Source organism: Hippoglossus hippoglossus, chromosome 14, assembly GCF_009819705.1.
Source record: "Hippoglossus hippoglossus isolate fHipHip1 chromosome 14, fHipHip1.pri, whole genome shotgun sequence".
Taxonomy (NCBI): domain Eukaryota; kingdom Metazoa; phylum Chordata; class Actinopteri; order Pleuronectiformes; family Pleuronectidae; genus Hippoglossus; species Hippoglossus hippoglossus.
The window spans coordinates 8353312-8367238 of record NC_047164.1 but is presented as its reverse complement, the minus strand read 5'-3'; the positions used below and the strand labels follow the sequence as shown (position 1 = coordinate 8367238).

At 44.4% G+C, this 13927-nt stretch overlaps 1 protein-coding gene across 1 annotated transcript; it reads left to right on the top strand.

Moving 5' to 3' along the window:
* The first annotated feature begins 5293 nt into the window (after nucleotides 1–5293).
* spry4 (sprouty homolog 4 (Drosophila)) lies at nucleotides 5294–12396 on the top strand. Its single transcript, XM_034606763.1, is given in 12 exon segments — nucleotides 5294–6180; nucleotides 8829–8936; nucleotides 8939–8989; nucleotides 8991–9092; nucleotides 9094–9120; nucleotides 9122–9205; nucleotides 9207–9233; nucleotides 9235–9381; nucleotides 9383–9614; nucleotides 9617–9831; nucleotides 9833–9892; nucleotides 9894–12396. Coding segments are annotated over 11 exon segments (1161 nt in total). The 5' UTR covers nucleotides 5294–6180; nucleotides 8829–8879; the 3' UTR covers nucleotides 10053–12396.
* The last annotated feature ends 1531 nt before the right edge of the window (nucleotides 12397–13927 follow it).

Here is a 13927-nt window from a genome sequence, read left to right as displayed (position 1 = left end):
GTTTGTACTCATGCATATCAGGAGTCACATGTGAAAACAGCAGAGTCAGACCAAAGGAGAAGATCAGAAAGTGGAGGATGTATTATTTTCTTCAGTAGCCTTAAGAAAAAAGTTGATCTATGACAGTGGTTCCAAGGTATCGCTTGGGGTCTAGTTTGGGGACCACAAATGCAAGAATTAAAAAAAAAATTTAATCGGATAAAAATTGGATAAAATTGTTAAAACGTTTCTCAGGCTACATCCACACTACTACTTTTTAGTTTTAGAGCTCAATGCTTTTAAAATGTTTACGAATAGCCATCCAAACTTCTCTGAGCTTTTTGAATAGCGAAAAGAGTTTGAAAACTTTGGCAATGTGTTTTAGTTTGGATGTGCAGAAACTGAGAGTTTTGGGAAACAACGATGCATTCACCCACATTCACAGCCTGATTGGATCTAATCAATCACAACTCGACTGCCATAACCGACTATTTGCACTTATTATGTTGTATTTAAAGTTATAAAACTAGAACCTCACACTCAAATTGTTCTGTCGTCTGTTGTCGTGTTCTTATTCTTTCATCAGGTGCCAAAGATAGAATGAATAGAAAAATAAATATATGAGCAGATAATAATAAGTCCAGGCCTCATAATCTTTAAGTCCCTGGTATCTCTGATATTAAACTCTATCATACAGCTGGTTTTATTGATCACTACAGGCAAACACTTTTATGGCTTTTCGACAAACTCAGGAAGTGCAGAGGTCAGGGTCAGTGACAGAGCAGCACCCCTGCAGCTGACATGGATTCGGGGTCTCGCTCGAGAGCACGTTGGCAGAGCAGATGCTTGTCAACATGGACAACAAGCCCAGGTCATCCAGTGGAAATATGGTCCTCCTGACCTCGGGGTTAGGGTTTTCCTAATGAGGGACCCTCAGCTGTCCCTGAGAGTCACAGCAACATGAAGCTGGTGGACTTCACATGTAAAAGCATGACTCACTTGATTGTTGCTTATCTCACCACAGAAAGTTTAGTTTTCTTTCCACTTAAACCTTTTCAGTTGACGCACTCTGAAACTCTTCCTAATGGGGGCCTGCAGACTATTTGCAGTTATTTTGAGGTCAGTAATTTGAGGGCTCAATGTACCTCTATAGGCCGCTCTGTGGAAAAAAGCTTCTGCTAAATGGCACATGTGCTTGATGTTGTCTCAAGTTTGACCAACCTGAGCCAGGTGAGGCCACATTTCCTGGGATGGCTGCCCAGTAAAAAAAACAAGAACACTGACCAGGGCCTTCCTCACAATGGGTGTGACTCTCGAGCCACAAAACCCATTTCCTCCTGCATAACCATGTCAAATTATTGGTCAGAAGATTTTCCCTTTTTAAAATCATGGAGAGATTATTGACTGAAGTGGAATAAAGTCATGTAAGAGCTGAAACACTTTCTTATGACCGGGAAATACTTTAACCCTGGAGATGACACTAATTTGTGTGAATGTATTCCTTGTGTGTACGCTGGTTAAACGTATTCACTATCCAAAGAAAGAGTTTAAAATCTTTGAAAACATGACATCTAAACTTTGAGGCATTTAAAAGCGGATTTAAAGTGACTTACAGTGTGAGTAGATAAACTCAAAGTCCAAGTGTTGGGTTTAGCAACAAGAATTTACAGGGAAAATTAGATTTTCCAAAGTGCGCAAAAGAAACATTCGAACGAAAAGTAATATAATAGTTCGGCTCCTGTACTTGTCCTGAAACTACGGCAAGCAGATCCAGTGCGGCTCATTGGGCCGCTGTGTTTTTACTCGCTGTAGAGGAATTTTCGTGCTCTCTAATGGCTCTAAGTGAATTAGGCCTAATGTATCCTATTATGGTGCAATGAGGGCAGGCCAAAGTCATCAAACTCTTTATTTTGATGGATGTGGACACACAGACTCGCACAACCACATGTACATGCACCCCCGCCTACCCCTTCCTACCTCTCTCACCACACACCTTTCCTGGCTCCAGAGCACACAAACACACCTCCTGACCAGGCAGGCAGCGAGGAAGGAAGTCAATATTTGAGGAGCTGCAGCTACCTGCGGCCTCATGGTCAAGCTCCGCCTCGTGCTGCGGGCAAAACTGTGGAGTTTTCTACAACGCAGCTCTCAGGTGGGTGTTCGCAAATTTAATTCCATCCCCAACTATATCAACGGCTCACCTGCTACGTGGTTTATCCTAACTTTACTCTCACTTGTTTGTGGTGTGTGTGTCAAACTCATCTCGTCAGATGGCTGCTTATTGCTACTTCATTCATTTAATCCTATTTGTGTTTGAGTGTTTTCTTCTCATCATAGAATGTGTCTGCAGATATATTTTTGTATATTTCGATTTTCCGAAATTTCCCCTCCAGATCAATAAAGTATCTATCTATCTATCTATATGTCTGTCTGTCTGTCTGTCTGTCTGTCTGTCTGTCTGTCCTGTCTGTCTGTCTGTCTGTCTATCTATCTATCTATCTATCTATCTATCTATCTATCTATCTAATCCCAATATGGTTGAGTCCTGAGTTACCCCCCTGAGATGTGAGTACCCCTGGTTGGAGGGATGTCTACATGGAGAGATTTCAGTCCCATAAATGTTTAATCATAGACAATGGAACATCCATGCGGAGGCATTTCAGAACACGCTATGTTAAGAGAAAAAATCTTTTGATGAACCTTCTGTTTCTGAAACTGGGGAGAATTTCATTGTTTCCGGATTCCAGTTGTTGTGATGCAGTGCTTTGGAACTGAAGTTGAATAAATATTTTTAAATAACATTTCTCTCAACATAATCTCTTAAAACAATATTTTTATTTTTGCTTTAAAGTTACTGAATACTTTGGTGACCAATTTTTGTTCCTTCAGTCTTCTAAATCATTTAAAGTTAGTTTTTTGGTGCCTGTGGAAATAAATAAGGTAAAGACACAAACAACAAATACTTGCCACGCGACCCTTCAGGCGGATAATCTGACCATGTGTATACTAGATGTTATTCATGTGCATCAAATACAATGAACCAGAATCCAATGGTTTCTGAGAACAGTAGGAAGTATGAGAAACATGGGGACCTTGTTGAAACTCACTCTGAAGACACTCTCAACTGATCAAACTGCAACTATACAGGCCAACACAGCTGCTAATAGGTGAGAGATGCGTATTGTGACGTGTCAGGAGTCAGGGGGGGGGGAATGATTTGGTTGGTTTGGTTTACTGCAACACCTGATGTAAAGCTGAGAGCACTCTGCAGAGCCATCGCTGGGCATTTGCATTTGAGCTCTGCCAACACTCACACTGACACACAATTATGACCGTTATCAAGTTATTGTGTCTTGGGATCAGTCAGGAAATACAAGGCCGACAAACAACAGCAGATTAGTGAAATATATCAAGTGATAGACTTAAGTGATAAACAAAAGGGATGTTGACGTTGTAATTTGATTTTCACTGACATTGATTACTTTGGGTCTAAAGAGGAAAAGGCAATTTTCTAAAAGTACAAATAATGAAGTTTTTGTTACGTTTGTTCGAGGGAATGACAAAAAATAAAAGGCAACTTTTCACATCTAGTATGTGAAAACTGCCTCTGGAAGCAGATGGGGCTGTCCATTATGATCCCATGCTCGCAGCAGCAGCCAGCAGATGTCGGCAGGAAGGAAGGCTGGGAGAGGAGACTCTGGAGAGAAATCTAGGGCCTTCCCTTCCGTGCATGTATGCCTGGATGATCACACCGACCAGAAATCTACAATTCAACAAGCACTTGGTGTAAGCCGTGCCCAGAAAGCCACGCAGCTGCAGACAGAAAATCGCTGCGAGTATGTCCAGTTGTGCATCTCTGCATGTGTGTGTGTGTAGGAAGAGGGAGAGAGAGAGATGTTAGGAAAAGGAAAGGGTGGCTGACATGTAAGATTTATATATTGTGGGTCTGTAAAGAAAGATTTTACTCTTTATATAATAATGACATCTTTAAAATAGCTACTTTCACTCACTTTTTACTGAGACGATCCCATAAAGTAAAAGCCCAAAGTCACAGCATCTCGTTTTTGTACTCTGCTGTTTTGAAACTCTACAGTAGATTTTGACTGATACTATTTAAAAACATTACAGTTATATAATATTCAAATTTATTCAGTTGTTTTTAATTTCATATTAACTGTGTAAAAGGGAGTTAAAATATATTAATTAAATTAAGACAAATTAATGAATACATCTCAAAGGACTAGCTTCACTTTTCTTACATATAGTTGTACTATGTATTTTGTTATAATTATTATTTATTACTTAATACTTATTTTTGACTACATGGTCAAAAATGTGGGTTATTAATAAGATAAAATAGAAAGTAGGTCACGAATCTGCCCCAAAAGCCATTACAATCAATATACAACATCCTCTACCATTAGTTTCACTTACTTACTGGTTATTTATTCACCAAAATTAACAGTTGTGTTACTACAATAACAATAAGATATAAAAACAAGAAAAGTGCCACTTGCATAAGGTCACACTTTAAATCCCCAGATGAATATCCCAGTTACATGTTAAGAATAATTGGAGTACCATCCAAAACACAAAACTCACAATTATGCAATACAAATGACCTTGTGGCCATTGATCTTCTGCTATCGATCAGGAGATATTTCCAGTTCAGTATATGAACATGATTTATTTTTCAATATGGTTTATATTTTATGTGTGTCAATAATTAAATTAATCTCTTTCTTCGCCTTTGTCTCTTCTCTGTCTGGAGCTTTCGCCAAAACAGTAATCCCAATTTGGAGGTGTAGTGGTTGCCATGGTGATGTGTGCAAATGGATAATGGGGCAACTGTTAACCTTTGACTGGTTAAAAGCCCCGAGCTGAGGGAGGGGGGGTAGCAGGGAAACACGCACACACACACACACAACACACACACACACACACACACACTGGGATGTCAGAGAGAAAGGAAATTCACACTCATTTCCTCCGTGTGGTTTCGGTACAAATCAACAACATCCTGTCCCTTTGTGAATCCTGCCTGCCCTCATGCTGGTTTGCGTTCAGAGGAGGCGTTATTGCCCCCTCCCGACACCCCCCACCTCCATCCCCCCTCTCTCTCCTCCTCCTCTGTGTTTCTTCTTTTTTTTTTTACATTGCCATAGAAGCTGTATAGTCATACCTCACATTGTTGCAGAGGAAGGAAGGAAGGACACGTCCTTGTTCGCAAATAAACGGCTTTAGATAGAAACAGGGGGTCTTATTTACCCTGCGCATGTAGATGAGAACACACTGATTCTAGGTTATATGATGAGAAATAGCCCCTGGGACGCACTCTGGCTTGTGTTCGTGTGCCGTGTTCCTCCAGATGAAGCTTTGCGTAAAGACTCCAGAATCAGAGAAGAGTGGATATTTGAGATTTGCCAGCGACGAAGGAATAAATTAATTAATCGCAGGTTTAGCCCACTCACATCCTCAGCGTCTCCTCAGAGCAGGAAGCTGCGTGGATAAATTAACAGGCTCGAATAAAGCGAGAGTGGCACCGGCTCCTTATGTAAATCAGGCCTGACATGCCCTTGTGACCAATAAAAGCCCCCATTTCCTCATTCCTCACCCCCCCTCTCTAGCTCTCTCTCTCTCTCACACACACACACACACACGCTTCATTCGCCATTTCTTCCCATTCATAAAAATCTCGGCATCGCGCATGCGCAATGCCAATTCTCGAGTCCTCCCCATTCATAAAAATGTAACCTCCGCATTTCGGCCCTCCCGAGTCGCTCTGCCCTCCCATTCACAAAAAAGAGAGAGAGAAGGAGAGAGAGAGAGGGAGGGAGGGAGGGAGGGGAGAGGGAGGGAGGGGGCCGAGGCATCTGCGCAGTTCCCGTCCCTCATTTCCTTCCCTCTACCCTCCCATTCATAAAAACTCACTTCCCTCCCCCTCGGTGGTTGCAACATCATACCCAAAGCTCTGCGTCCACAACCGCAGTCGCATTTTACGCACCAGCGAGTGGAGATTAGTGGCGGAGACTCGCTCTCCCTTCGCCTGCACCTTCCTCACATCATCTGTCTCCACGACATTTGGACTAATCCTCGCTCGGCGTCTGTGGAGCTACTCTCTCGCTCGCGCGGACTGGACTATAACCTCGCGCGCAGACGTCGTGCGCAACGAAGAGATGAGATTTTTATCCTGAAACGACAGTAAGTTGTCCCCCTCCCCCCCCCCCCCCCCCCCCCCCCCCCCCCCCCCCCCCCCCCCCCCCCCCCCCCCCCACCCCCCCCCCCCCCCCCCCCCCCCCCCCCCCCCCCCCCCCCCCCCCCTCCCCCCCCCCCCCCCCCCCCCCCCCTCCCCCCCCCCCCCCCCCCCCCCCCCCCCCCCCCACCACCCCGGTCTCTCTCACTGTATGTCTCCCGCGTTAATGTCAGTAACTTGTGCGTGTGGCTGCACAGACACGACTGCTCCGTCTCTTCTCTGTCTGTAGCTTCAACCCACTCCCTCTCCTTATACCCCCAACGCACTGGATTCGCAGGCACCAAAAAAAACTGCGCTTGTAAATGTCTATTTTGCAACAAGCTGCTTCTCGGACCGTGTTTGCACACAGAGTCAATATTAACCACAACGAGCAGGGCTGCGGGCGCAGAGGAAGGGAGAGCTGATCGAAACGCTGACTCCTTTTGGCAGCAAATGTGGATTTGAGCACGCTGAGGGGTTTTATATATATATATATATGTCAGTGTCACGTAAGAGGCAGCGGAACAGGCGAGTGTCCTCCACATCTGAAGCTCCAACATGTTTTACCCCGGGTGGTTTGGTTGCGTGTCGCGACCGCCCGGTTGTGTTCAGGTGTTTCTTGCTTTTTAACTCAGAGAATTTCAATCTCTATCCTCCTCACCTCTTCTCTAGTACAAGCGTATTATGTTTTTTCTTATTCTTAAATTTGCCCATTTTCGCTGCATTTCGTCCAAAAGCTCCAGCTTTACGCATGGAATTACGCACTTCACAGCCGCCGCTTTAAAACCACCCCACAATCCGTGTGTCCGTCAGTGGCACACAGTGTTCTAAGTCCAACGTTATATTTTTGTCATGTTACAGCTACTGACGAGTGCGAGGTGCTGAATGCGGCGTTACAAGCGCCCTAGCCTATATAAAACACGCAATTTGAGTATGTCGAGCGGCCGCCTCCGGTTTTTTATGACTCAGTTCATTCACACATTGAAGGGAGGGACGCACACGCGCGCTCGCACACGCACAGTTCCGACTTTGAGCTCATAATGGTCGCGCTTTTGACGATCACAAGTGTCTGTGTCGGTGCCAGCTCAGTGTCGCAACAGGTTCCAGATCAGGCGTTTGCAAAATCGGGGGAATAAAGAGAAAGAGACGAACACGAGCAGAGCACAGAGGGTGTCAGGCAGAGAGAAGCGGTGACGACCACTGACTCAAATAGAAATAGACCCTCGATATGTAGGTACGTTTGCGTAAAATGCACACGTGTGAATGGAAAGAATAACCAAGAACATATCACATCAGAGGATCCGAGCGAACCTGGTTTTGTGGCGTATATTTGGCAATAAGGTTATTGGAGCCAGCAGATCTGTCAGATGTTCTACGTCCTTTGTCTTCAATCGTATTTTTAGATTTCTGTAAAGAAGCAATGTATGTTTTTCTGACGGCTGCCGAGCGTTCATTGACGAAATGCACGAAACCCATTTCATTTAGGCTCATCACGACCGGGGCGCAATGATTCATGCTTGCAAATCCGAGTGCAGCCAGAAGCGTCCATTCACAAAAAAGAGCTGCAGTTCATAAAATCAGCTTCATTCACAATTTCCCAGATTGGTCCGTTACTACACCGATTCAACTGTATAGGCCTCACGTGTTGAGGGAGAACTTGTGCAAAAGCTATAGTTAAAGGCAAATTATACCATCCAGTGCATACTTATTCTCATTTTCCTGTGTGATTCTGTGTAAAGACCTCGTCTCCTCTCGCCTCTTGTGTTCATTTCGTCTTTGTCAAACTCCCCTTTTCAGGCAGCCTCTCTTTGCTCTGCCTTGTTTTGCATCTTTGAGTCTTTTGCATGCAAGCCCTGCTCTCTGGTGCTCCCTGCTCTTTAGAAGGGAGGCGATGAGAGCCCAACTTCTATTGTTCTAATGTCAAAGTTAGAATGGAGGAGGTCTGAAACCCTGTTGGTATTCAGTCTAAAAATCAAGATCGGTTGGAAACTCAAGATTATTGCCCGAGATCCGGCCTGGAAAAGAAAAGAGAAACGATTTCTGTTGAGAGACTCAAACGCTTTGGTTTTAAAAAAATAATAAAAAAGATGAAGAATTTTCTTGGCTGTTGTAAATTACATATAGATACATGTACATTCAGTTTAACATGCTGTCTGATGTGTTGATTTGAAATCATTTGTCCCCTCTAGTTCTTGGATAGTCGTATGATTTATGCAGAGAAAAGTCTCAATCATGTGTCAATTTTAGTCACGAGATAAATGTTAATTCATCAGCAGGGGTAATTCAAAAGTAGCAGGAAATTGAAAGGGTCACTTGAAAATTCAACCAACCACATAGCTTTATTTAAAGACTGGGGGTTTCAATCCTGACCTACCCTGGTTTGATTAAAGACAAATTAAGAATGTGTTCATATACTGCACACGTTGTTCTCATTCACTAACCTGGCTGTCATTCAGTAATGATCACAATGTTATTTTCTCACTGTCAAACAATTCTCATGATGAACTTGTTATTTGATCCTTATGATAAAGCCTTTAGAAAAAAGAGGATGAAAATGTTAAAGAACATCAGTAGTTGCTGCCGGTCCTAACTGTCTCTTTTGTATCTGTCTTTGCAGTATTGCTAAATGCTGCTTTAGAGTGAAGACGTGCAAGGCACCAGCCTACACATGGAGTCAGGGTTCCCCACCACATCCCCCGGAGTGTCCTCCTCCCTCATATCCCAAGCCCCCTGCTGGACAGTCGAGTGCCCTACGGCCGCCTTCAGCACCCCCTCACCCATCTACACCATTGACCAGATAAAGTCCTCGCATGTGGAGAAGACTACATCGACAGCCCCGACTGTTGTCTCCCAGCAGCCCCCGAGCCAGAAGTCCACAAACCAGAAGAATCACCTGGCTCGGTCAGAATTCAGGAGGGCTTCCTGGGGGCGAATCACAACCATCATCACAATCACCAACACCAGCACACCAGCAGGGCAGTTGTGGAACCTCACCCCTCAACCGGACACCACCACCCACCCATCGGATTTCCTTCAGTGGAGGCCCAGCTCTATCAGCAAGCAGCAGCAGCAGCACCTCGTCTGATCAGAGGCTGCTGGACCCGCTGCACCCACCCCAATGGTGGACCCACAACCCAAACCTGCACCCCCACCAGGGCCCCTTCAACACAGGTCACTGCCCGAACTCCAGGCTGCTTCACTTCCTCTGAATCTAAGGTCCTTACCTCCTCCTCCTCCTCCTCTGCTTCGTCCTGCACCTCCTCCTCAAAATCGCTGGACCTCAAGACTGCAAAGATGCCTGCGGGAGGTGTGTGCTCCCCTGGTGGCCAGCAGGGGTTGACGCTGATTCCTTCCTCCCCAGCCGAGAAGAAGCACCTCCTTCTCTGCGAGCACTGTGGGAAATGCGCTGCACAGAGTGTACGCTTCCCAGAACCCTACCCTCTTGCTGGGTCTGCAACCAGGAGTGCCTGTGCTCTGCCCAGAGCCTGGTAGATACAGCCACCTGCATGTGCCTGGTCAAAGGGATCTTCTACCACTGTACTGAAGATGAGGATGACGAGGGCTCCTGTGCCGACAAGCCCTGCTCGTGCTCCCAGGCCAACTGCTGCGCTCGCTGGTCCCTTTATGGCTGCCATTTACCTTGTCCTGCCTTGCCTGGTCTGCTATCTTCCAGCCACGGGCCTTGGCCAAACTGGGACAGAAGTGTTACGACAATGTTAGTAGGCCCGGCTGCCGCTGCAAGAACTTGCAGGGTGGCGTGGGCGCCCCTGTGTGTAAAAACGGAGGCGTGGAAGCAAAAGCTGGGACTTTAGAGAAGCAGCAGCAGCAGCAGGGGTCATGATACTGGACCTAACTGGCTGACATTGGCCGTGCTAAAAATAGACAGGACCACACAGTACTTGCTAGCTCTCTAAGGATAGGACAATCCAACACCAACCCCTTAAACTACCCCATTAATCTGCTGGAAGATGACTTATGTAAAACAAAGGTACTTAAATGGCTTTTGTTGATTTGGGTGGTGAACAAAACGGGCCTGGTCTGAGAGAGTTGGCTAGTTGAAATGGCTAACCAGCCCCTCTGAGATTTTTTTTTTTTAATTGTTGTTTTGTTATATTTTTTTGTTTGTTTGAAAGAGGGACACAAGAAGAAAAGACGAGATTGTGGGACTGGTGTTTGTGTTGTTGTGCAAAGATGGCTGAAGGCACAAAAGTCATTGTACCTCTCTGCTGCTCTGTATTTTCTCAGCTAATTTTGTATCGGTAACTAACCAGAAGCTGGTTGCGGATCCTTGGATAACATAGAAGTTATGTGACGGAGATAAATAATCTGTGCAACCCCTCCCACCCCCAAAAAGCACAGCCCTGTGCCCCCCCGTCTGAACAAACAGGAAGAAGAGTGATTACCTATAGCGTGGCTTTATGATAGGCCACGGCAGAAGTGAAACCACCACTTACTCACTTACTCTCTCTGCTGTTATGATGATCACCGTCTCTTAGTGTCACTATTGTTCCTCTGACACCTTAAAAATGCTAGCTTGGTATTGCTAACACTTAATCTTCATGGAGGGCCTGTAAAAACTAACTTTTTGAGACTTTAAAATAATAGTAATTTCCCATAATTCTCACTCTGCGTCATGTGTGAGCAGTCGCACTGCAGGTGAGGGAGAGATAATCACTTTACAGCGTGTGTTCCTACTTTGGGGGATGAAGCACAGACATTCTAAAAGATTTTGAATGCAGTTCACCAATCACCTCGGAGGTAATGCATGTCATGACCTGCATGCTCTAGTGTAATGGTTACCCACCGTGCTAGAAGTCGATGTGTCGTAGAGAAACGTGTGAAAAAAAGTACACCCAACCTTCTCAGGGACTGTTACGGTAATCCTCTCTAGAACTTGGCCTACTGCATGTTGATTTCTAAACTGCCTAAGAGCCTGGTCTGCTTCCTCTTTGCACAAGACGGCAAAGAAACATTTAGGGGCAAAAAGGCAATACTGAATAATTTAAAACAAGTAAGCTAAGTGAGAGACAAACTGGCCAGAAAATAGTGTTTCCAGAGGAGAGGGGGGGGGGATGCAAGTTATAGAGAGTGACGAGGAGGAGAGAAGGCATAGCAAAAGTTGTTGTTGTTGTGTTTGTATCTATTCAGCCTATGTCGAAATCAAACCTGCCACTTGCACAACCTTTTAAGGACGACGCAAACCCCTTAAAGGATGTACTAAAGCACAGTATTAACCACCTCAGCTATCTCACATTACATTGGCGTGCACTACATTTAGCCCACACACCCCAGCCTCCCCTTACACACACAGTGTCTTCATTCAATTCTAATCATTATGCTGCGTAGCTGCATTAGTCAGATAGTCTATCTTTTATTCTCAAAGTCTATTTTTGTGGCTTGCATGACGGTCTGAGGACTTTGCCAAAGGAAAGCTAGCGTACAGTAGCATGTTTTCGCTGTCTGAGTGATCACAGTTGTTATGCACTCTTGCCAAATGGGAGATGACGGCAGTTGGTTCTTAAAGGCACGCTGCCCTTTAATACGGATGGCCTTTTCTGTTTGGCATAAAGGCATACTGCCTTTTTATGCTCTGTACACACCTCCCTTTCACGTTGGACCCTAAACTTCCATTCGGGCACCGAACGTTGCTCACACCCACATTTGTCTTGTTGCACAAAGTCGATATTACACAGGATTTTTAAAAAAGGAAAGAAAAACTGTCCTTAGTCTTGAATGTATGAGGCAATATTTTCAAAACCTAGCAATTCAGTCTGAGAGAAAGGTGCCAAATCTGAGAATGATTGTGTGACTGGGCAAACGCCCGGTTTGTAGGTGGGCAGCAAAAATCACAAATGTTTTGACAATATATTTAGTAATAGAGCTATGCAGGTGAAATGTTATTTGCTGTAAATAGTTTCACAACATTTGTGTTCTTTAGAAGAGACTTTTAAATGTCCTTGAAAGATTGCATGGTACATTATAACTACAATTCAGTACAAAATATGTAGAGAATATATTAGATATATATATTTTGAGGGTAAGATAAAGATGTTTTTCGAGGTCGCGAGAAAAAGAAAAATAGGGAGGGTGGAGAGAGGATGGTTTGGGGAGGGGGAACAAAATGACAAGTCTTTCTATCACTAGCACTTGATTTAGAAAAGTGTACCCGGCAATAATAAAAAAAACAAAATAAAAAAATCCTGCTGTTTATGCTATCCACGGCTCATTAGCAGTCGAGAGGCTAAGCTAATTCCCTGGTTCCTCTCCGAGTCCCAAAGACTGTGGACTCATTGAATCCACACAGGGAACACAATCTACCCCTATCCGGATCAACCCATTTCCTGCTGTTACTGCTCAGTGTCTCAGCTCTCTCCCCTCTCTTTCTCTCCCTTGCTTTTCCTCCCCCCCCCCCCCCCCACCCCCCCCCCCCCCCCCCCCCCCCCCCCCCCCCCCCCCCCCCCCCCCCCCCCCCCCCCCCCCCCTCTCTTTTCCTCGGGTCCCTCTCCTTCCTCCCTGAGAAATTGTCCAACAAACACCCCTGGCCTTGATTGACAAACACAGCTGCTGTGCATAAACTTGTCATACCACAGAGACGGGAGAGAGAGACAAGTCTGTCTCTCTCTCCCTTTCTCGCTGGTTTCTGCCTCTTGTTTTTTCTCTCTCTCTCTCTCTCAAGTTGTGTTTAGTGCCATCTTTTTTTTTTAACCAGTGCACCTCTTTTCTCGACAGTCGCTGCCTTTCTTTTTCTTTTAACTCCTCAGATCTGTCACCGCTAAAGAGTAAATGTTTTTCACTTCATGTTAGATTTATACTTTTTACATGTGCTCGCTAGCCTGTTCGGGGTGTGGAAGAATCACAGACGACGACAACTCAATGATAAAAAACCTTTTCGTTCTTTATTTCTCTGCTACAACGCTGTGATTTTTACACACTCAAACTCCTTTGTTTCGCTCATTTGTGAGCACAGATGGTTTGTTTTTTTTCTCATCCTGAACAAGAGGAAAAGTCTCATACAGCTGGGTGATGCTACTCCATTCCTTTCTGCCTTTGCAATGTCAACGTTGGGGATTAAGAAACGAGATCTGTGCATTTGTTTTGTTTAGATATAACAAAAAGAGAAAAAAAAAAATCTCTCATATAAAAGGTTCCCTTTATAGATATATTTATTTTGAAGTTCTATTTTATATAGTATTTATTTAGATGCCAACTTTTTGTTTGTGAAGAAAGCTTATGTCGAAATGGAATGTACATTGACAATGGAAATATATATTGTTAAATATATCGGGCTGTTGTGTCATTACTCTTGAGTTTTTACACACACACACACACACACACGCACACGACACACACACACACACACACACACACACACACACACACACACACAAAATACACACAAATACACACTACTTTCAGAATGACCATGCACATATGGGCACAATAAGTGGGATTTTGGGGGAGTATGTAACGATTAAATATATACCCACGCCTACATTAAACAAGATTTTCTATTATTTATTCCTAAAATGGCACAAACCACATTAAATCCTGCTGTACAAAGTTAGATTTTTACAGAAAATGCACAAGAAGCTACTATAAACTTCTGTGTAGCTGCTAATTTATGTCACATGAATGCACTTCAGTCACTAGATGCTGATTAATTTATCTATTAATCGCTCTCTAAATCAACATTCCCGGGCTTTAGTTGTTTTACAT